Source organism: Choloepus didactylus, chromosome 2, assembly GCF_015220235.1.
Source record: "Choloepus didactylus isolate mChoDid1 chromosome 2, mChoDid1.pri, whole genome shotgun sequence".
NCBI lineage: Eukaryota > Metazoa > Chordata > Mammalia > Pilosa > Megalonychidae > Choloepus > Choloepus didactylus.
Genome location: NC_051308.1, coordinates 18,957,392 through 18,980,773, shown reverse-complemented (window position 1 = coordinate 18,980,773; position 23,382 = coordinate 18,957,392). Strand labels below are relative to the sequence as shown.

At 36.0% G+C, this 23,382-nt stretch overlaps 2 protein-coding genes across 12 annotated transcripts in view; one reads left to right on the top strand and one right to left on the bottom strand.

Moving 5' to 3' along the window:
• The window catches only part of TARBP1 (TAR (HIV-1) RNA binding protein 1), a 105,399-nt gene extending 82,281 nt beyond the window's left edge, over positions 1–23,118 (top strand). For 5 of the 8 annotated variants that reach the window (XM_037821205.1, XM_037821220.1, XM_037821209.1 and 2 more), the window contains 8 exons: positions 2,129–2,215; positions 9,862–10,058; positions 15,046–15,127; positions 17,096–17,267; positions 21,303–21,494; positions 21,687–21,811; positions 22,248–22,384; positions 22,736–23,118. In XM_037821205.1, the coding sequence (XP_037677133.1) occupies positions 2,129–2,215; positions 9,862–10,058; positions 15,046–15,127; positions 17,096–17,267; positions 21,303–21,494; positions 21,687–21,811; positions 22,248–22,384; positions 22,736–22,904 (1,161 nt within the window). In that variant the 3' untranslated portion in view covers positions 22,905–23,118. Of the gene's footprint in view, positions 1–2,128; positions 2,216–9,861; positions 10,059–13,009; positions 13,627–15,045; positions 15,128–15,363; positions 15,459–17,095; positions 17,268–17,703; positions 19,180–21,302; positions 21,495–21,686; positions 21,812–22,247; positions 22,385–22,735 lie in introns of those variants that run through there. The other 3 variants (XR_005214497.1, XM_037821228.1, XM_037821243.1) reach the window with 3 other exon arrangements.
• LOC119522701 (cytochrome c oxidase assembly factor 6 homolog) overlaps positions 1–23,382 on the bottom strand; it is a 106,890-nt gene that overhangs the window by 19,305 nt on the left and 64,203 nt on the right. For 2 of the 4 annotated variants that reach the window (XR_005214506.1, XR_005214508.1), the window contains exon 4: positions 22,709–22,852. The exons of 1 other annotated variant lie outside the window; for it this stretch is intronic. The gene's annotated coding sequence lies outside the window, so the exon portion shown is untranslated. Of the gene's footprint in view, positions 1–22,147; positions 22,853–23,382 lie in introns of those variants that run through there. One more of the 4 variants, XM_037821295.1, reaches the window with a different exon arrangement.

The following is a 23,382-nucleotide window of genomic DNA, read 5'->3' as shown; positions in this document are numbered from 1 at the left end:
TATTCACTGTTTGGCCCTTTACAGAATAAGCTTGCTGACTCCTGCTCTAAACATTTCACTTGAAGGTTTATAAATCTTCTAAAGCTTAGATGTTTAATACCAAGTACATTACTTTTTACTCAAACTTTATCTTCCTATTACAATGAATGGGATCATTATCTATACAGTTGAACAAACCAGAAACCTTGACACTATACTATCATCTTTCATGCTCCATGTATAATTCATGACCAGGTCCTATTGATATTACCTCCTAAATACTTCTCTAGTTTATCTTCCTTCTCTCTGTTTCTATTATACTTAGTCAAAGCTCCTGTTATCTTATTGCAGTTTTCCTCACTGGGCTACTTATATCCACTCTTTCCTTCATTTTCGATCGATTCTGCACACTGAAGCCAGAGCAATTTTTTCAAAATGAAAATTTGAACAGATTATCCCACTTGCTTAAAACATTGCTCTTAGGATAAAGACTAAACTCTTTAGAATGGCTTTTAAGTCTTACATGTTCTTTGTGCCTTCCTCTCTCTCCAGTCTCTTTGTTTACCGCATTCTTGCTTATGTACTTTAGTCACACTGATTGTATCAGATATCTATTGCTAGATGTTATTTCTCATTCTGTGGGTTTACTGAACTTGGCTGGCAGTCTGTGGGGCTGGAACATACAAGATGGTTCTTCACTGACATGTCTGTCACGTCAACTGCCATGCAAAAACAGGGTGGCCAGACATCGCTTGCTCTCCGTGTCTCCAGCAGGGTAGCTGGATCTCTTGCTCCTTTTCTTTATCTTGTAATTTTTCGCTTACACACTGTTCATTTTAATATTTTGAAGTGTTAACTCTGGGATTTAGTCCCTGAGTTATCTGTTCCTTAAGCTTGTATCCAGCTAGTAATATGACAAATATTTCCTTGAGTGCCAGGGACTAACAAAAACAAAGGCAAAAAATACCTTTCACAGTCTTTGCAAATTGATTGTTTGCTGGTGCTCTCCTTCAGAGTTTAGCCCTCCTATTAAGAAGATTCAGCATGAGGTGAATGTGAAGTTCAGGGTTCTTGCCCTCTTTTCTGAGCCTGCATCTTGTGCTGTGCTTGTGCTTCCTTCTGGCTTTAGGAGTTCTTCCGTTTATGGGATTTTGAGTGCTCTCTCTACTCTCTATGAAACAGACTTTCTCCCTCCCAAGTACTCTAGTTTATGACTTAAAGCAGGGAATCCTTTGCGTGTGTGTGTGTGTGTGTGTGTGTGTGTGTGTGTGTGTGTGTGTGTTAATTGCTTCTTCCACTGTTTCAGCTGTGAGCAAGCTGCTTCTGCCTGCAGGGCAAGTCTGGGAGAGGGCAAGTGGAGAGGAGTTGTAGTTGGATAGATTGGCTCTGACATACAGTCACCCCTAGTATGCACATAGGGGTTACTCTGCTCCCTCCAGAACAAGGCTGGAGACCCCCAGTGGGAGCACAGACTGGCTCCACACTCTGCTGAGGAGGAGTCAGCAAGGGTGCCATGAGCTTCTATCATTTTTTTAAAGCTGCATTTTCTTGATTCAGCACTTGTCTGACTACCACAAGTTCTGAGGAAGATGGGTCTGCCAGTTTTTGCTAGTTGTTCAAAGGTTCTGTAGGAGAATGGCACCCTGGCGCATCTTACTTTGCCATCTTGGCCCTGAGTTTAATCCCGTTTAACTTTTGAGCCTTATCTTTAACACTTTGCCAAGCTGGTCTCTTCACTGTTTGCTGCCTTTGGCTTACATTTGCCTCTGTGTCTTAGTTCATTTTATTAATTTTTATCTATAATCCCCTTGTCTGTTCTTCCTGCTCCTCCATGCTCTCTTCTTCTCCAGACCAGTCCTTTCCATCCTTAAGTTCTTACTTCTTCTGAAGTTGGTATAACCTTAGCTCTACTACCTACTTTACATTAAAATATGTAATATGTCTTATTATTTCTGATTGTTGTGTGCCTTGGCATTGAATCCTACGTACTTTCCTTTCTGTTCTTTTACTCCTGTGTCCTCAAACAGGCCGTAGGCTGCTTTAGGTCAGAGACTGCCTTACACCTTTGTGCCGCTATAGTGTCCAGCATGGTGCCTTGCACATTCACACAGTCACAGTAAACTTAGAACAGATATTTTATTTTTTTCAGGGTGAAGAAAAACTTAAAACAAGCATTTGTACATTTTTATCAGTGTTGTCACATTTGGACATTATTACTCAAAATATGCCAGAAAAGGTGAGTTTAAATTGTTTTGCAGAAAAGTTTAAATTTGAATATCAGAATTTGACTTTTACATATTTGTAGTAATTTTTTTGTGGGTTTTCTGCAGTTTCTCCTCTATCCTTCATTGCCCTATGCACTCATATGTTTACATAAAAATTAACAGTGATGTATCTATGTACCCTCATGCACACACAATTAATTATGTCTGAGTTCATACTAAGTATATAGACAAATTAATGGGTAATTTTTATGGATATAAATGTTTCTTTTTTTTTTTTTTTTTAATTCAGTTTTATTGAAATATATTCACAAACCATACAGTCATCCATGGTATACAATCAACTGTTCACAGTATGATCATATAGTTATGCGTTCATCACCACAATCTATTTCTGAACATTTTCCTTACATCAGAAAGAATCAGAATAAGAATAAAAAATAAAAGTGAAAAGAGAATACCCAAACCATCCCCCCATCCCACCCTATTTGTCATTTAGTTTTTACTCCCATTTTTCTACTGATTTTTTTTCAATTTTTTAACTTTGTTTATCAAAAAATTAAAAACAAACAGGCAAACAACAACCAAAAAAACCCCACAACATTTCAAACAAAGCAATGGATTAAGGAAAACAAATAACCTAAAACAACTACTTTGCTTCCAATATGTTCCTACCATACCCCAAGAAAATTAATAAACCATGTCCAAACAGAGGAGTAAGAAAAACAAATAATCTAAAATAACTGCATTGCTTCCAACATGTTCCTACCATACCCCAAGAAAATTAACAAACCCTAAGAAAACAAAGGAATAAGAGAAAAAAAAAAAACCTAAAATAACTCTATTCCTTCCAACATGATCTTACTATATCCAAGAAAGTTTACAAACCATAATCATTCCTGAGCATTCCCATAACATTGAGATTACCCTCCATAGTTTATCTGTTCTTATTAGATTATCATTCCCCCTCCACTAATTGGTATCTCTAGGTCCCCTACATTCTACAGTATAAAACATTGTACATTTTTCACAGAATTCACATTAGTGGTAACATACAATATCTCTCTTTTTGTGCCTGGCTTATTTTGCTCAGCATTATGTCTTTTTTTTTTTTTTTTTTTTAATCTTCATTTTATTGAGATATATTCATATACCACGCAGTCATACAAAACAAATTGTACTTTCGATTATTCACAGTACCATTACATAGTTGTACATTCATCACCCAGATCAATCCCTGACACCTTCATTAGCACACACACAAGAATAACAAGAATAATAATTAGAGTGAAAAAGAGCAATTGAAGTAAAAAAGAACACTGGGTACCTTTGTCTGTTTGTTTCCTTCCCCTATTTTTCTACTCATCCATCCATAAACTAGACAAAGTGGAGTGTGGTCCTTATGGCTTTCCCAATCCCCTTGTCACCCCTCATAAGCTACATTTTTATACAACTGTCTTCGAGATTCATGGGTTCTGGGTTGTAGTTTGATAGTTTCAGGTATCCACCACCAGCTACCCCAATTCTTTAGAACCTAAAAAGGGTTGTCTAAAGTGTGCGTAAGAGTGCCCACCAGAGTGACCTCTCGGCTCGTTTTGGAATCTCTCTGCCACTGAAGCTTATTTCATTTCCTTTCACATCCCCCTTTTGGTCAAGAAGATGTTCTCCGTCCCACGATGCCGGGTCTACATTCCTCCCCGGGAGTCATAGTCCACGTTGCCAGGGAGATTCACTCCCCTGGGTGTCTGATCCCACGTAGAGGGGAGGGCAGTGATTTCACCTTTCAAGTTGGCTTAGCTAGAGAGGCAGGGCCACATCTGAGCAACAAAGAGTTTCTTAATATTATAAAACTATTTACTTAGAATTCTTTAAATAGTGCTCTCTTATTGCATTTAACTATTCCTTAATTGACTGGTAGTTATCTAACACTCAGGCAAAGGAACTTGTGTCAGAGTAATAGAATCTATCAGGTAATTGAAAGTAGAGTGTGAAAGTAGAGTATGAAGGGCAGTTCTTTTATGTTTCTCAGGTTTAGAGCAGTTTCCCTGGTGGTTTACCACAAAGATAAGCAGCAATCATAACTAATTCTGTTTAATCACTATGGCGACTATAACCTATAGGATTCAGAGGAGGATTACATATTATTGATTCTACAGAGAAAAATACACTGATGTGCTGTAAACTCTCAGAGAAAACAATATATGAAATAAAAAGTGTTGAGTATTGGAAGTTACAGTAATATAGAGGAAAAAAGGTTTTCTAGAATTTTTCAGAATGTTCTAGTCTTTAGACAGTGGTGACAAATTTAGTTGTTAACTTATTTCATCAATTCTAACACAGACCTTTTTTTTACCCCACATTTTAACTTCTGAAATCATAGTATCTTAAAATTGACAGTGTATACAGTGTCAGCCAGATGGCAGTTGTGTTATAGTTAAAACTTGTTCACTTTCTAGTAAAATAGAAAGCTCCAGCATCAGAGAACATCAAATATTATTTCTTTTTTAAAAAAATATGTAGGAAAGAGATTTGCTTACAATCTTTTGAGAGAGGTAAAATAGACTAGAGAGAGACTGTACTATCGCAGAGTGGATGAAATAGTTGAAAAATGGTTTAGACAAGCTCTGAAAATGAATTCATTTTAGGAGATTGAGTTCATGTTCAATTTGGTATAAATAAGTTCTTTTTGTTCTTGCTGTATATGACAAGTTTTACAAATTATATAAGAAAAGACCAAACTTGTTTACTTCATTAGTCTTTCACTTTCTAATTTAAGTCCATTGTTACTTACGTAACAATTTTTTTAAGTCAGTGTTTTTGTTTAAGAATATGTTGGAAACTGTCATTTCAGACTTCCATTTTCTTCCAAGTGTTACTTAACTATATGTGGGAGCTGTATTAAGTAAACTGAGATTCAAAACTATTGTCAAACAGGACGGAGGTTGGGGCAATAAATGTTCTATAGAAATTAAAAGAAAGGGGAAAAAAGCCCTTTCTTAACATGCTCATAGTCTTGTATAATCCTATCACCTTATTCAGTAGGATGCAAATCTAGTTAGCAAATGCAATGAGGATAGTATTCTTACTCTGCAGCAAAACTTTTTAGACTATGTGGAAATATTGTTTAAGCCCTAAATGGTGCTATATACCAGCCATAGCCAGGTAATCCATCCCTGGCAACACCAGCTTAATTGAGTGTAGGATCCATAGAGGATTGTATTACCTATGGAGATTTATAGTGTATTTCTTTTTCACTTAAAGATAATATATCTGTAGCTCCAGATTTTGGTTTCTAATACCATTCTCCAGTAAAAGAAACCAGTCTCCTTAGAGAAATGGCCAGTTCTAGGATTGGGCAGGAAATGTACAAGACAAGCCTGAAGCATCTTGTAGTGCAGGAAAGGAAGGAAGTGCTTTAAACACACACACACACACACACACACACACACACACACACACTGATGGGGGTATGGTCGTGCAAACAACACAGGTGCCAACTGAAATAGCTCTGAAAGGCCAAAGCTTTAACAATTTGTGCAAAATAAAGTAGTATTAGATTCTAACCCAAAGTGTAAGTAAATATCCATGAGTCCATACTGATATAAATAAATGATTGAATAAATAAATAAATGGGAGGAAAGAAACAAATTTCCTGGGCAGAAGAATTCCAAATAATTTATGTAGCTATACATACTACCTTCAAGGAGGAGGAGCATGTTTTACCACTCCTTAAGTGTGGACTGCACTAGTGACCTCCTTCTAAAGAGTACAGTGTGGAAAAGGAAGAACAAAAAGTAACTTTGTGTTGGAGAAAACTGACGAACACTACCCCAGCCATGTAATCAAGATCAGCATCAACGGTGATAAGTTATGTTGATAGTATGCACTCTTGATAAGATGTGACAAACATGGCACTTTACCTCTGTGATAAACTGCTCCAAAACTCATAGCCTCAGTCTAATTCTGAAAAAAATAATCAGACCAATCCCAGTTGAGGGACATTCTATAAAATACCTGATCACTACTCAAAACTCTCAAAGTCATCAAAAACAAGGAAAGTCTGAGAAACTGGCACAGCCAAGAGGGGCCTAAGGAGACATATCATCTAAATGTAATGTGGTGTCCTGGATGTCATCTGTTAGAACTGTTGAGTATCTTCAGTTTTGCAATGGGTATATGAACCTACACAAGTGATAAAATTGTGTAGAAATCCTCCCCTGTCTCCCCTGTTAATGAGTATAAGTAAAACTGGGGTAATCTAAATAATATCAATGGATTGTATCAATTCAATATCTTGGTTGTGATATTATAATTTTGCAAAATGAAACTGGGCAAAGTATACAAGGGATTATTGTATTATTTCTTACAAGTGCATGTGAATCTAAGTTTGGGAACTCTGAATAGATGGTAATTGAAGCCTTGGAAACGAATGAGATCACCCACAGAAAGTGTGGGGTAGGATTCAGAGCAGGTTTACGTATTATTGATTCTACAGAGAAAATTACACTGATGTGTTGTAAACTCTCAGAGAAAACAATATATGAAATAAAAAGTGTTGAGTGTTGATGAAAATAAGGACGCCTAGGACAGAACCCACTAGAACACTAGCATTTAAAGGATGAAAGAGGAAGAAGAGCCAACAAAGGAGATTGAGAAGGAACAGCAGGAGCAATAGGGAGACGACCATAAGAATGTGGTATTCTAAAATTCATAGGTTAAGAGATGGAAGAGCAAAAGGCCAAGAGGGCCGAGTGCACTGGAAAGGTCAAGGAAGATAAGGACTTAAACATGCCTATATTGTATAGTATCATTGTTGTGACTTTGGTGAATCCCATTCCATTCCAGTGAAGTGGCGGTGTGAAATCCAGAATGTAGTAAGTAGGAGGGTAAGGAAGTAGAGATAGAAAGTGTCGATATATCCTTCTAGGAACTTGATCTTAAAGGATGAAGGGGTTAGAAGCTAGTGGAGCTTGTATTATTAAGGAAGGAAGTTTGTTTTTTTTTTTTTTTTTTTTAAAGGTGTGAGAAATTGAGCTTATTTAAAGGCTGATGGGAAGTCTGTCTATAGAGGGGAAAAATTGTTGCTAGAAGTGGGAGAGCAGAGAGAAGGAAGCCAGAAATAGCTTGGAGGTAGATGCTTTGGGTCAGAAATTGGAATGTCTGATATTAAGATTTTAGAAAAAACAGTTGTAGTTTGTGACAAGGCCCAGGGTATGGCTATGGGCATGAGTGACTCAAGTTAAATGGATATTAAAGTAGAAGATGAGAGAGAGAGGAAGGAAAGAAGGAGTGGGGAGAGGAAAACTGAGCCAGTAGCAGTCTTCAGTAGAGAGCTTAACCAGGAAGATAACCGTGATGAGAAGAAATTAGAATGGTAGGTAGTGGGTTTTTACATGGGGGTGGAGAAGTAATGGTATGGAAGTCATACTGAGGATTGAAAGGGCACAGAGCCTCTTCTGACTTGAGAAGTCAGTGAAAAGTTAAGGAACTTAATATAGGATAAGAGTTCTGAAAAGTATAGTGGAAAGGTTTAGAAGAGGAAGCAGCATGAAGTAGGGTCAGAGGAGAAGAGGCGTATATCCCTTTTGACTTTCAGAAAGTGAAGATGATCAGTAGAGGGTTTATGTTTGGATAATGAGCAAAGATGTGGTAGTGAATTTAGTTGGGCACCCTGTTAGGTGGAATACTTTGGAAAAAGTCATTTTCATTTAGAAAGTAGGTGCAGGGAAGACCTTTCCAAGGAGTTGATTCTTGAATAGAGGCCTGAAAGAAGAAGTGAGTAAGTCAGGCACGAGGGGGTCTAGGAAGGACCTTCCAGGCAGAGGGAATGGCAAGTGCACAGGTCTTGGAATGTGAAGGAAGGTCAGAGTGATTGACGTAAAATAAGGGAGCAGGAGAGGGTAGGAAATGAGGACACTGGGGACCAGATCATTTATGACCTTGCTGATTGTGGAAGAAAGTTAAGAGCTTTATTTTGGACATGTTAAGTTTGGGATGACAGTTCTTTTACTAACATTATTCAGGTTTGTCTCTTCTTCACTTTAGTCACGTAATGTGTAAATTGGGCATAAGTGAACCTAGCTTAAACTGTGTATATGAGAAACAGTATATAAAATGCTGTGTATACTACTTGGTACATAATTAATGATATAGGTAGTAGTTATTTATGTTTGGATATTATCACACTTGTGCTTCATAAAACTAAAGGACTGTTAGTAACTATTAACATTTCCTTTTGCCTCTTGTTTTTAATTTAAAAAATTATCTTCTAATGATATGTTGATTGTCTTGGTTAATCTGCCTTGGTTTCCAACTTTTAAAACATAGTTTATTGTTTAATCATGTATCATTCAGAAGTTGCTGTTTTCCTGTGCTATCCCTGATATTTTTCTCTATCTTTAATCTCTCTCTCTATTCTCAAGGTATTTCTATTATGCCCCTCACCCTTCTTTGTCCTTCCTAAAAATTACTCTTCCTTTTGAGATAGATCCTGTATGACTAGTCATTCCATGTTTTCCCTCCTCTAATTACAGATAATACTTTAAGTTGTTCATCACAGTGGGATTGTTGTATAGATAGTCTAGTTGTGTTGTGTGCATCTGTGTGTGTATACACACATACAGACATACATGTATACGTATATACATGCATGCATACATCCCAACAGTGTCCTGGTAGTGCCAGGCAATACAGTGACCTTTGTTAAATGTTGATAATTTGTTGGATAAAGAATTAAAGAGGATTATTTATATATGTGTTTCATCCTTCTCAGAGAAACTTTGGGTAATTGAAGTGTGCTGTTAAGCCATGCTGATCTGTCAAGCTGAACTATTCTGTATGTTGGCAGTGTTTAGTCAGTTGTTAGATGGGGCTCTCGGGTTCAGTGCAGCCCAATGAACGTTGCCAGGTGAACCTGGGAGGGAGGTTGGGATCCACTTGATAAGAGCATCAAGATAGCTCCTGGTGTTTTATTAAAAGTTTGGGTCCATTTGGTTCCACATTAATATATGCTATTTCCTTTGACTTTCAGTTATCTATTGAACTATGTGACTTTATAGATCAGGGGAGGTTGTAAGCAGACTGACAGTCTGTAAGATCACATGGGGAAGTTGAAATCATTTCGTTATTTTTCTCCCCACTTCTTTTCCTGCCACACTTACTCACTTACTCAGTGCTATCTGGGTCTAAGGATCATGATTAGGGAAGAAAAAGTAGCTCAGAAATCAGCGAGGAAGAAGAAAACAGCACTGTATGTGGTACCTTGCTTTAATAAACACTTTCAATTTCCCCAAAAGTAGAGCTCTTGAAGATTTCTAATTTATTTCAGTCCAGGTAAGGTAGTAAGTGACAGAGGCTGTTTTTAAAAATGTATTTAAAACACATAAACATAATTGTGTTTTAGGTACTGGAGAATGGGGGGGGAAATGCAGCATTTTAAAGGAAAACTAAAGACCTGGGAAGATATGTTTTTTTTTCCTTGAGGAAATTGCTAATGCTGGTATACCTTATTTATCCAGGAAATAAGAATAAGAATAAGAAGCCTTGCTAATGCAAAACCAGTGAAATAAGATTCACTAGGTAGCATTTTCATAGTTTGTATACTGTTTACCTCAAAAGGGTCCGTGTTTACATTTGAAGACTTTTCCTTCTTTCTTTTCAGAAATTAATTCTGAAGCAAGCCCTTATTATCATACTGCAATGGTGTTTTAATCACAATTTTAGTATTCGACTCTATGCCTTAGTTGCCCTTAAGAAAATATGGAGCATGTGTAAAACATTACATGTTGAAGAATTTGATGCTTTGACTCCTGTTATTGAATCTAGCCTTCATCAAGTAGAAAACATGCATGGAGCAGGGTAAGTAAAACTAAGAATTTACCACAATACTTCCAGTTTAGTACAAGAGAAGGCATAGAAGGTATCTTGGTCTTCTTGTTATTTTCTAATTATTCCATCATGCTTGAGCACATATAACTTGTATAAAACAAATTTTAAGTGACTATTTGATGTATAGCTTAATTATAATTTTAACTGTCAGCTCTATCTTGATGTTTTTTGCTATTTTATCCTAGACCCTTTATTTTAGACATCATCTTTTACATACTTTTAGATGTTTCTCTCTAGTATAGCCAAGTGTCATCATCCTCTGTTAAAAAACTGCTGAGAAGCAGCATGGTCTAACTTTAAAGGCAGTGAGTGCTCTTAAGCCCTCAGCTTTACTAGTTAAAGATAGAAGCTTTCTTTTCTCCTATCTTGTCTTGTCTTGTCTCTTGTCTCTTTTCTTTTTTTTCTAATAGAACACTTTTATTCCCCAAACAAAACCACACTCAGAAGCTCAGTGTCACACAGGTAAAATATTTTTACTGTGGAAGGCACTGTGGGCACATGACACAGAGTTTTGTAAAGCTCCGTAGGTAATTCTGACATAAACTTCTTCTTTCTCCCTGGTTGAAAGTCACTGCAGAAAAGCAACTCCTACTATCCATGTTTATCCTCTTGTCTCAGGTAGTGGTGGTGGTGTTTTACTTTTTTTATTATTATCATCACCCAGGAATGTTGGCTTTTTAGTAAATTTCAGAGACCCAAGCAATATCAATCAACATAAAAAGTTTTTCCTTTAGAAGCTCAAAAAACAGTGATAATGGTTGGAAACAGTGTATCGAAATATGAAATGTTTGGAAAACCAGTAACATAATAGGGTCTTCACCTTGACCATCAAGTTAGAACATGGTACAAATAGGACTTTTTAGGAGTCATTACGTGGCTTCACATGCGGCTGGGGTGAGTGTGCTTCCCTCGCCACAAACTACCATATACCCTTCTGCCTGCCTTACCTTTTGATGCAGTTGTCCAAAAGAGGTATTTGAGTGTTTAAGTGGGTAAGCATTGGTAGAGGTTCAGGAGAAAGACAATTCAATTCAGCAAGCATAAATACTAAAATATAACAGTTACCTGAGATGGAAGAGGGAAAGAAGGATAGAAGGAGAAGAAAGGTGGGTAGGGAGACAGGTTATAGAAGAGGGACAGAAGAGCAAAGGAAGGGGGTGAAAACATCTGGTACATTGTATCTAGTTCAGTTTACTTGTTGAATACTTGGCTGAGTTTATTTACATGAGTAGATTTGGACATTAATATTTTTCAGGGTAGTATTTGCATTATCATGTAGTAAGCCAAACTCAGACTGGGAAAGTTGTTCCTAATCACTATTTAATGTAATTAGATTTATGTTTTAATAGAACACATTCCCTCTGTTTGGTGTATGACTTGTGTTTTAGGGTTATAGATAAGTAACCAGAAGTACATGGGGTGTGGCTAATCCATGGTACTTTTAACCCTTCTTTAGGGGAAAGAAGTTGGAAGGAATCAACATAATTTAGTCTGTAGGTAGGCATTTGTTCATTAGTTTAAAGTTTTCTTTATGATTAGGTCATTATTGTCAAACACTGAGGATGTTTTAGTTGGTTGTAGATCTTAGTTTCTTGGAAGCTGTGTTTTGATGTCAAAAAAATGGCTCAGCTCATATTTTTTATTAAGCAATAAAACACCCTCTTAAAAAAGTATCTTGTTCTTTTTAAAATCTTACTACTAGGTAGGAGAGCTAGCCAATATAAAATAAGGAGTCCCGGGTGATAAGCAATCTCTGCTCTTTGAATAGATACCTACTTAGAATCTGCTTTGTGCCAGGCACAAGGCCAAGTGCTGAGGCTTCAGTGGCAGGTCAAATAGATGAGGTTTTTATCTTTATGTGGCTCACAGTCTGGTGGAGATAGACATCAAATACATAATCATTCAAATAAAATACTAAATAAATTATGGTCCGTATTCTAATGAAAAAGTAAAGATTGTATGAGAAAATACAGACTATTTAGTTTGGGTGGTTTTTAGGGAAGGCTTTTCTAAGTAACATATCTAAGTTAAAATTTAAAGGATGAGTAAGAATTAGACAAATGAAGAATGGAAAGAGCTTTCTGAGCAAAAGAAATAGTGCTTGTAAAGCTCAGAGGCAGGAATGCACTCGATATGTTCAGATCAGTGGAAGAAGGTCAGTAGTGAACGAGGGAGAAGAGCGGTAGGGAGGCAGGCATTGGCCGGAGGTGGGGTTTTCTATTAAATGAATTGGGGAGCCAATGAAAAATTTTAAACTTGAGAGTGACATAATTCAGTTTGCTATTTCAATTTTTAATGTGTGAAGACTGGATCAGTCTTGGGAAAGGGGATGGGAGGAAAATTGTGAATTAGATTGGCTTGAAATTAGTAGACGGATAGAGAAATGGAAAGGTTTGAGTTAAGGTAAAATAAAAGTCAAAAAGTACCTGGGTCCGCAAGAGCATTTTCAATATTGTAGTTGGTGGGGGCAGATGCCAAACCCAAATTAAAATGAGTTTTGAAGAATGGATAAGACAATATATTAATATTCATTAAACTACGGTAGGACATTCATTGGTGTCCGTTATATTATTTTCTTTACTTGAATGTTTGGAATATTTGAAATACTCCTTGTCTTTAAAAAAAAGGGTTCCCTACTGATGAGCATTTTCATAAGGTGGTTTTGTTTTTTAAGATTGGGCATCAGAGCTGTTTTGAAAAGCCTGAAGGAAAGGATGGAATACAGAGGAGGGAAAGACAGAAAAGGGAAGGAGATAGAGCAGAATTCAAGGGAAGGGGATCTAGAGCACATATTGGGGATAGCGTTCTTTGAAGAGAGGAGAGACCCTCGAAAGAGAAAGGGAGAAGGGAAGACAGGTGTGTCAGGAGGTGCCTGGAAGACGAAAGGCCTCTCATCTCATGTCTTCTGTTTTTCACTCCAGTGATATGTGAGGCATGGCCATCTGCTGATAGTGAGAGGTGAGGAGAGGGAGTAGGAGCTTGTGGAGTGAAGAAGATACATTGGCGAGAGTGAGAGAAAGAACTTGCCAGAAAAATAACTTGAAAGCTACTCAGCTTTTGGATTGATGTCATGAATTTAAAGTGAAACCTGCCTGTCATGTATAATTTTTATCACTACTCCTTTTGCCTTTTAAAACTTTGATAAATGTGTTAAGACTTTAAATCCTGCCCATATTATATTTGTTTGGTTTATGAAAGTTGGTACAGTTTGATACGTGTTGCGATTCATATGAAGTGAATCTTATGAAATGATTTTCTCTCCAGAAAAAAAAAAAAAGAAAGAATTTACTGCCAGAGAAAGACTTAAGAATTCCAACCCAAGATTGCTTATGTAGTTCTCTTTTAGAATTATATTTTACTCCAAAAATATAAGTTGTGTATCTGGAAGACTATTCCTGTGAGTTTTCCCGTCATTGTCAGTTATGACCTTTCTTTTTTCCTTTCACAGTATTTTTTTATTTTTAGCTGTTTTATTGAGATATAGCATATAATCCTAATCCATCCAAAGTGTACAGTATGTGGTTCACAGTATCATCAGATAGTTGTGTATTCATTGCCACAATTTTAGAACACTTTCATTACTCAAAAAACAATAAAACAACAAAACAATTTTTTTTTTAAATGGAAAAAGTTGCTGTATGGAGTAATGCCGACTTTCAGAGCTGCAGAGCTCCAAATCTGAGGCTCACATGTCACACGGGCACCCAAAGTTCCAGGGAAATACCAGGTTATACATACGGAGTGCACAGCATCTCACCATTTAAAAATAACCCTTAGAACTCAGGAGCAAATGTGACTACTGTAAGAGCTTACAATCTAGGCCCTAATTTTCTTGAAGTATTTTCTAAATGGGACCATACAATATTTATCGTTTTGTTTCTGGCTTATTTTGTGCAACCTGTTGTCCTCAAGGTTCATTCACTTCGTTGCATACCTCACTACTTCATTCCTTCCTGTAGCCACCCAATATTCCATCGTATGTTTGGTATCAACATACAGTTTGGCCTTCCACTCCTCAGTCGGTATACCCTCAGCCATCTGCAATCATTGGTTATCGTGAATAATGCCACCATGAACATCAGTGTGCAAATGTCTATTTGAGTCCCTCTTTCAGTTCTTCCAAGTATATCCCTAGTAAAAGGATTGCCTAATTATATGGTGACCCTATAGTTAGCCTCCTGTGGATCCGCTACATTACTCTCTGGAGGGGCTGCCCCATTCTACTACCCTACCAACATTGAATAGTTAGTTATAGCTCTCTCTACCTTTTCTCTAGCACTTAAATCTTTCTTTTTATTTATTTATTTTGAATCTGCAGAGTTCATTGAGATATATTCACATAGCATATATTCTACCCAAAATAAACAGTTAATGTCTCAGAGTATCCACATTTAGTTGTACAATCATCATCACTCTCGATATTAGACCATTTTCATTGCTGTAAAGAGAAAAAAAGGATAAACACACCCATATGAAAGAGAAAACCCACAATACCCCATAACTCTTACCCTGCCCCCCAATTTATTTACTCCTAGTATTGATGTGGTACTAATAAGGTATTCCTGTTATAGTGATGACCCCTTTTTCATTGTCAGTTCTTTTGACTGTGCACAGGCCTGAAGTTTCGTAGAAGCTACATACTCTACTTGACTGAACCCTGTACTTAATCTCAGAGACCTGGGTTTTATTTTTGTTCAGTCATTGGTTTTTTGTAACACTTTGATAAAGTTATTTAATTTCTCCCTTTAAGTTTCCCTTCAAAATGTGAAATTTAGTGTCAGCTTTAAAAGGATGTTGATCTTAGAGATATCAGTGTGTAAATCTTAAGATAAAATTTACAAAATGTTTCAGTCATTCTAAATTCTGCAGTACCTCTTTTAAGATATTGAGTTGATTTTTCCCCCATACCAAAGACATTTCACTTGTCTGTACCTCACATCATATTTTTAATTCTTAGGAATGCCAAGAAGAATTGGCAACGCATCCAAGAGCATTTCTTTTTTGCAGCATTTCACCCACTTAAGGATTATTGTCTGGAGGTGAGCAGAGAATATCATTTGTAAATTCTCTAATGTATCTTTAATCCTGATGCTTTCTTACTGCCATAATTGTTGAAAGGTTATGATTAGGTTAATTTCCCCCCGACCCTCAGTTTATAAACTTCACCTTTTAAAGTTCTAAGTTTAATTTTGTCACTCTTTATGCAGATGACTTGCTTGCATTTCACTCTTAAGCAGTGAAAATTGGCTAGTCATTTTCACTTTCTATTTCTCAGGCTGTGTCTGGCTTGTAAACACTGGAAGGGAATATTTAACTCTAACAGAAATCTGTTCTGACATTAAAAGGAAATGAGTGAAAACATTTGTGCAGGTGAGATTTTGTTGTAATGAAGCCCTTTATTAATGAAAGAACAAAAAAAACCTCTTTTGTTAATCGAATTTTTAAAGTTCTGGGTGACTGAAATTGTATAGCAGATGATACACCACTTAATTATTATAAGAGTGTGTTTATATAATTTTAAGAACCACAACAAGCATTTATGATAATATGTAGATGACTCAATCCAATATGCAAATGTTTAATATGTAAATTACTAAAATTTATATAAATCTTATTTCTCCCCTTTTCAACTATAAATACAATGTTCTACCTTTGAATTCAAAATATTTGACCTAGGACTTTTCCTTTAAAGAACTTGGAAGTAACAGTAACTTTGCTGCTCTGCTTAAGCAATATTTTTGGTGTATTACTAATAAGTTAGCCTTTAAAATACAGCTCTATACATTGTGGGATAGACATTATAGAATATTAATGTGTACTTTCTGTTGCATCATTGCAAATCTTATTTAGGATTTTCAACTGTTACTTTGTTGAATAGGAAACAAATATTTTAACATGCTCTGCTCTGTGTTCTTTAGCGCCCAGAATGCTTTGTTTGACATCTTTCTGAAGGACTCCTTTAATAACTATCTAGTGTTAAGTCAACCTTTTTCTGTTCAGTTCTCCAGCAGTAGTAAGTCCCTTGCTTCCCTCTCTCCCTTTTCCCTTTAGTCTTTATTTCCCATTAATGATCTAAATCATAATTACATTTGGAAATAAAATAATGGAAGTTATTCACTCACAAGAACTGTCTCTCTTTATATATTTATAACTGTACTTAGTATACTGGATACTTAATAAGCATTTCACTGCAGTCATCATGATGCCAGTTTAAATTTGTAAATATTGCTAGCACGAAGAAAATCATATTCATTCTAAAACTTTTATAAAGATTTGCACATTCTTAAAAGTTATTTCATTTTTAAAAGCCCATAAATTGTGCTTCTGCTTCTTCTGTACCTCTTTACCTTTAATTGTTTTCTGGTTCTCAGTTTTCTTTTAGTAGGTAAGAAAAGGAAAGGAAGATTATTTATGTAGTAACTATTTACAGTGGTATCATACAGTGCACTTCACAAAACACTTTTATATGCTGTTTTAATCTGATTGTATCCTCATTTTACAGATGAGCATGCTGAAGCTATTGGAAAGGCTAAATGGCTTGCCTAAGGTCAAGCCCAAAATACATTTCTAAATTCCATCCCATGATAATGAGAGTAAAAAATGTGGCATCAAAAGAGACTGAACTTGATAACTTATGGAGGTGTTTGGTTATTGAATTGCAGTTGTCCAAATTTTGTTCAACATTAGTACTGATTAATTCCAAAACATCTTTTGTTTTTATTAAGAACCTACTGTGTAGGTTCAGTGCTGTATTACTTACAGTTAAGAACACAGAAGGTGTGGAAGATCTGCCTGTTTTCAGGGATTTCCTAAATTAACCCAATTTCTTAGGGAAGATGAGCAAGAATAATTGCTGCAGGATAAAAATGAAAGTATGTAATTTGATCATATATGATAGTTTGGGAGAATACATCCATAATGATAAAGTTGTATTTTAAGCATGTCATCATGTATTTCTTTGGTATTTTTAATGGAAAAAAAATTTAATTTTACAATTCTCTTTTCAGACCATATTTTACATCCTTCCACGCCTTTCAGGTCTTGTTGAAGATGAATGGATTGCTATTGGTAAATTTACCATGTTCACTGACATTCCTTTAGATGCAGGATTTCAGTGCTACCTTTCTCAAACTCAACTTTGTGAACTAAAGCCAGGTGACTGGTCTCAGCAGGACATAGGTAAAAAGATATTTATTTCATTTTTCCCCCTTGTTAAACATGTTTAGGCTTATTGATTTATGTTCATCGGAACAGGTAGTTGATAATATCATTTTTCCATTGATGTGTGGCTTCTGTTCCATCACTTAGAGAAAAAAACATTGAAAAATGTTATAACTTTAATACTTTCAGTTGAAGAGTTAACTTGACTATAGAAAGCTTGAGAGAATCTGATGTTTCATATAAATTAGTGGCTTCTCTTTTCTTTTAAATATCGTTAATTAGTATTTATTGCTCTCTGTATATTTCTGTAAAGAATATAGATTTAAGGAAGTAGGTATTTATACTATCTAACTTTAATGGATAAAATTAGAAGAGAATGCCCTTAAGAGAAAGATGAGACAGCAGAATACATTTCAGGGCCAAATTGTGATACCTTTTTTCTTGTCCCTTTTAGGAATAAAGCAGAGCTCTTCTTTCTAGTCTCTTCTTTGTCTGGGTGGACATCACTTCATCTGCTCTCTCCTTTCTTACGTATCTTCAACCTTCCTTTTACACTGACTACTTCCCTTCAGTTTTTTCTAGAACCTACATTTCTTCTCTATCTCTTGCCTACCTCCTCCTCCTCCCCTTCTCACTCAAGCTGGTCTAAAAAACAAAGGATCAGGTTCCCCACCCCATTTTTAAGATCACAACTATTCTTGGCAGACTAGCCTACATTCTCATCATTTTTGTCACTCACATTTCTTCCTTATTTATGTCTTCCTAACCTGTAGCCACCATTGAAGCTGCTTTCAGGAAATCATCAGTTTCCTTCCAGTTACAAAACCTAAATGGACACTTTTTTCTTCTGATCATACCTGACCTTTCTGCAGCATTTATTTGCCACTCTCTTGCTATCCTGGTTTTCCTTCTAAATCTGACTCTTCTCACTGTCTTTTATGAGTTTCCCTTCCTCCACTTGTCCCTTACATTTGCAGTTCTCTAAAATTTTGATGTTTTCAAGAATCACTTTGATAACCTGTTAATTAAAAGTGCATGTTGTTGGGTTCTAAACTTGTATTTTGATTCATTACATCTGGAGGAGGATTCTGGGAGAGCGCATTTTTTTATCAGGCACTCTAGATGGTTCAGTAACACATTTTAAGACATATTGCTGTAAATTTATTAATTTGATAAATGTTTATTGATTTCTTCCTGTGTGCTAGGCATAAGATCAAGTCCCTGCCCTCATGGAGCTTACATTCTTATGGGGGAGATAACCATAAGCAAATATAAAATATAATGTGAGATAGTAAAAAGTTAACTATGAAAAAAATAAAGCACAGTATAGAGATAGTGACAATGAGTTTGAAAGGCCTTTCTAAGGAGTTTGAGGAGAGACCTAAATGAAGTGATAGAGCAAGTGAAGCAAAGATCTGGGGGAGAACTTTCCAGGAGTAGAAAAGAGCAAATGTGAAGATTTTGAGGAAAAAAGATGTCAGCAAAGAGCCATTGCATTAGTGTGGTGGGAAAAGCCTTACTCGAATGGGTTGAGTAGACACTGAGAGGAATAGAAATAGGTACAACATATATAGACAGCTCTTTTGAATTTTGCCATAGAGCAACAGAGCAAAGAAATGAAGTATCAACTGGAAGGGGAAGAGATTAAAGAGGTGTTTTTCCTTTTTGTTTTGTTTGTTTTTGGTAAAGAGAGGCATAGTGCAATAGGGTTTTTATGTTGAGGCTTACATGTTACCCCTGAGTTGTTTCATTGGTCTGTTTTTTTCCTCCTTCTGCCTGAACAGTTTTATTAATTCCCACAGCTTGAAACAACCACCTATACAACTGTAATTTTGAAATATTTATCTTACCTAGGCTGTTTCCTGAGTCTCCTGGACATTTGGATCCAGCTATTCCATAAGTTTTTTTTTTTTTTTTTTTTTTTAGGTCTATGTATATTACTTTTATATGCATATCTCCATCTATTTATTTTTTTTGTTTTTTTTAATCTTCATTTTATTGAGATATATTCACATACCATGCAGTCATACAAAACAAATCGTACTTTCGATTGTTTACAGTACCATTACATAGTTGTACATTGATCACCCAAATCAATCCCTGACACCTTCATTAGCACACACACAAAAATAACAATAATAATAATTAAAGTGAAAAAGAACAATTGAAGTAAAAAAGAACACTGGGTACCTTTGTCTGTTTGTTTCCTTCCCCTATTTTTCTACTCATCCATCCATGAACTAGACAAAGTGGAGTGTGGTCCTTATGGCTTTCCCAATCCCATTGTCACCCCTCATAAGCTACATTTTTATACAACTGTCTTCGAGATTCATGGGTTCTGGGTTGTAGTTTGATAGTTTCAGGTATCCACCACCAGCTACCCCAATTCTTTGGAACCTAAAAAGAGTTGTCTAAAGTGTGCGTAAGAGTGCCCACCAGAGTGACCTCTCGGCTCCTTTTGGGATCTCTCTGCCACTGAAGCTTATTTCATTTCCTTTCACATCCCCCTTTTGGTCAAGAAGATGTTCTCCGTCCCACGATGCCAGGTCTACATTCCTCCCCGGGAGTCATATTCCACGTTGCCAGGGAGATTCACTCCCCTGGGTGTCTGATCCCACGTAGGGGGGAGGGCAGTGATTTCACCTTTCAAGTTGGCTTAGCCAGAGAGAGAGGGCCTCTTTGTTGCTCAGATGTGGCCCTCTCTCCATAAGTTCTTTAAACTCACCATAGCCAAACTGAATTTATTGTCTTGCCCAAACTTGCCTCCTCTTTATATCCTCTCTATTAATGTGTCACTCAGTCATCATAGAAGTCATTCTTTTCCTGTTTTTTCCCTTGCCACATCCATCCAGTACCAAGTCTTGGTGATTGTGCTCCCAAATAGGTTTTTTCTCCCTTTCTCTTTTGCCCCTCTTTGCATTGACTTAATTTAGACTCTCATTGTCTTTGCCTAGACTAGTGCAAAAGCCCCTTAATAGTTTTCTAGCCCCAGTATATCTTCACACTGCTTTTAAGAGGAATTTTTCTAAATCACAAAACCAGTATTGCTATTCCTCCTTAATATCGTTTGGTGGCTCCTATCTGTTGGATAAATTCTTTATTAGTATATACCAAGCCCTTAAGATCTGGCCTGAGATCTTCCTCCATTCCATTCCAAGCTCCAGCTACACCAGAGTTCTTGCTGTTGTCCAAGTCTTTTTCCTTCCACGTCCTGTGTGTGTACATATGCTGTGTCAACTGTCTGTCTACACTGCCCTTCTCCCACACTGCTTGCTTTGCAAACTTATTACTTACTTTCCCTTGAGCCTTCCTGGGTCTTAAACTTTGCCTCTCCATACCGCAGACATCGATAACTCCTTTCCTGTGTGAGTAAACCCTCACTTTAGTACTGTGTTATAATTATTTGCATGTCTATAGTAAACTAAGTGCTCCTTGAGGACAGGGACTGTCTCATTTTATAGGCAACCAAGCATTGGTCAATGAATGAACAGTGTGGCTTGAGAAAGAGTTGAGCAGAGCCCTGGAAAGGATGAATTTTTCTCTTAAAGATAGTCTCAATCCTGTACTACAAAGATCAAAGTACTATAATTAGGTTTATAACATTATATTACTTATAAAATTAGTCAAGAAATAATTGCTTTACAGAATATCTTTCATATTAGAAAAGTTCCCCAAGTACTTGTAAAATAATTAAGATAAAGAAATTCTAATCTAATACAATATTGTTTGTAAAATACACCATTATTTTATGTACCTCTAAGAAAAATGTGCCACACTATAATAACCTACTGGCTAAGATGCTTCCCAATTTCAGGTATGCCAAAATTTGAAAAAAATGTGTATCTCAGAATTTTTTGAAATGTGTTATATTGGTTAGTAGAGCTGAATTTGAAAACTTAAAATTGCTATTGAAAATGGCAACTGTATATGAATCTAGGCCAAGTTCTTTAGTTAACATGATGAATCACATTCTAAACTATCATTTTATGCTTCTAAAATTTATATATACATATATATATATATTTATATATATATATATATTTTCTGTTCCAGGTTCTAACTCAGGTGAAGGAGATAACCAATCAGAGTGGACTGATGTTCAAAAGAAGATTATCCCATGGAAAAATCATGTTCCAGATTCTGATCTGGAGCTAATGTTTCAGGATCGTGCTGCCAGACTTGGAAAGTCAATTTGTAGACTGATTGTAGTAGCCTCACTCATTGATAAACCAACCAATTTAGGAGGTAAAATTATAGTTTCCAGAGAGCTTGCTTAAAGTCATTTCATCCAGAAATTTTTTAATCAATCCACTGTCATTTTGGCTATCTTTTCTATTTTTAACTCTCTTCAGGGGCTTCAAAACAATGTGTGAGGTATAATGAACTTAACATTATATTGGAAAACAATCTTAATACTTTGTTTTTTTTTCTGTGAAGGATTATGCCGGACCTGTGAGATATTTGGAGCCTCAGTTCTTGTTGTTGGCAATCTTCATTATATCAGTGATAAACAGTTTCAGTACCTCAGTGTTTCAGCAGAACAGTGGCTTCCTTTAGTGGAGGTGGGTGGAAAGTAATTTATTAGGTATAATTTTATCTGCTAAACTCTTTTGTAGTACTGTATTTTCATGTATCAGTACTTCTGCTATAATTTAGTCTAGCCTTTCAGTATTTTAAAAACAATATATAACAGGAAAATATAGCCTACTCTGTTCCCGTTACTTTTATTATTTTTCATTGTTTTATTTGTAGAAATCAGCACTAATACAGAATCAAGTCTTTTTAGTAAAATGGGACCTGTTTGAACTTATTGTTGATTTAGGAATAATTTTTCTAAATGTATATGATATTGTATACAATTCTGTACTCTTTCCCTTTAAAAAATTGTTTAACAAATTTAGCTTAGAAAGTTTTTTTTTTTTTTAAGCTCTGATTTTACTCTAAGCAGGGCTATTGCTGAATGATTTAATGTTCTGTTCTTTTTAAACTAACGTTAAGGTAAAACCACCTCAGCTAATTGATTATCTGCAACAGAAGAAAGCAGAAGGTTATACCATCATTGGTGTGGAACAAACTGCCAAAAGTTTAGACTTGACACAATACTGCTTTCCTGAGAAATCTCTTCTCTTGTTGGGGTAAGAAAAATTCTCATCCATAATATATTCTCTGAGTCCTAGTCTATAAAATTTTACCTTTGTATTTTATAATTTGCCTGCACTCCTGATATTACATACACTCTATTCTTTTGACATGTAATGGCTATGGAAAGCCTCCCTAGTTTTTGTTTTTATTTCACTGGTCTGAGATGGTTGGGTGAACACAGAATTGAGCCATAAATTCTTCTGTTAAGTTTATATTTGTTTCTTTGTACCATATACTTATTACATGTTGTTAAACTGCCTCTTCCAGTAACTTTCAGAACACCTAAGGGGAAAATTGTGTATTAGAAGAAAACCAACCTTTTTGCCTCCATTTTTCTTCATCAGAAATGAACGTGAAGGAATTCCAGCAAATCTGATCCAGCAGTTGGATGTTTGTGTGGAAATTCCTCAACAGGGTATCATCCGCTCGCTTAATGTTCATGTGAGTGGAGCTCTACTGATCTGGGAATATACAAGACAACAGCTCCTTAAGCACCGAGACATAAAGTGCTGAAGTTTGTGCCTTATCTGAGATGAATTTTTGGTGCTATCGAAACATTTTTTAAAACTATTTGGACTAATGAAATACATTTTGAAAATTTACTGGGGTAAATTGTATTATGCAATTTAATGCCAAAATTTTGTCATGTGCCTTAATTTTATTACTATATAATTGTTCTCCTTAACAGTTTTAACCAAATTATATTGCTTCTTTAATAAAATATTTTAAGCAATCATGGAAATAAAACAATGTGCTTAAAGATAACTTCTTTCCTAGAAACTAGTGGTGTCAGAGATGTTGACTATGATAAAAGTGAGGCAGAATTGAAGTAGCTATTAACTATTAACACCAAGACCCTTAAGTGATAAGGAAACATGGTGAAGTTGATGTAAAAATGAAGAGGAGTTGGTAGCCTCTTTTTGCTGCTTTATATCTACTTACTCTCTCTGAGCATACATATGCTTGGCAAGACATGGAGCCAGCTTTCTTA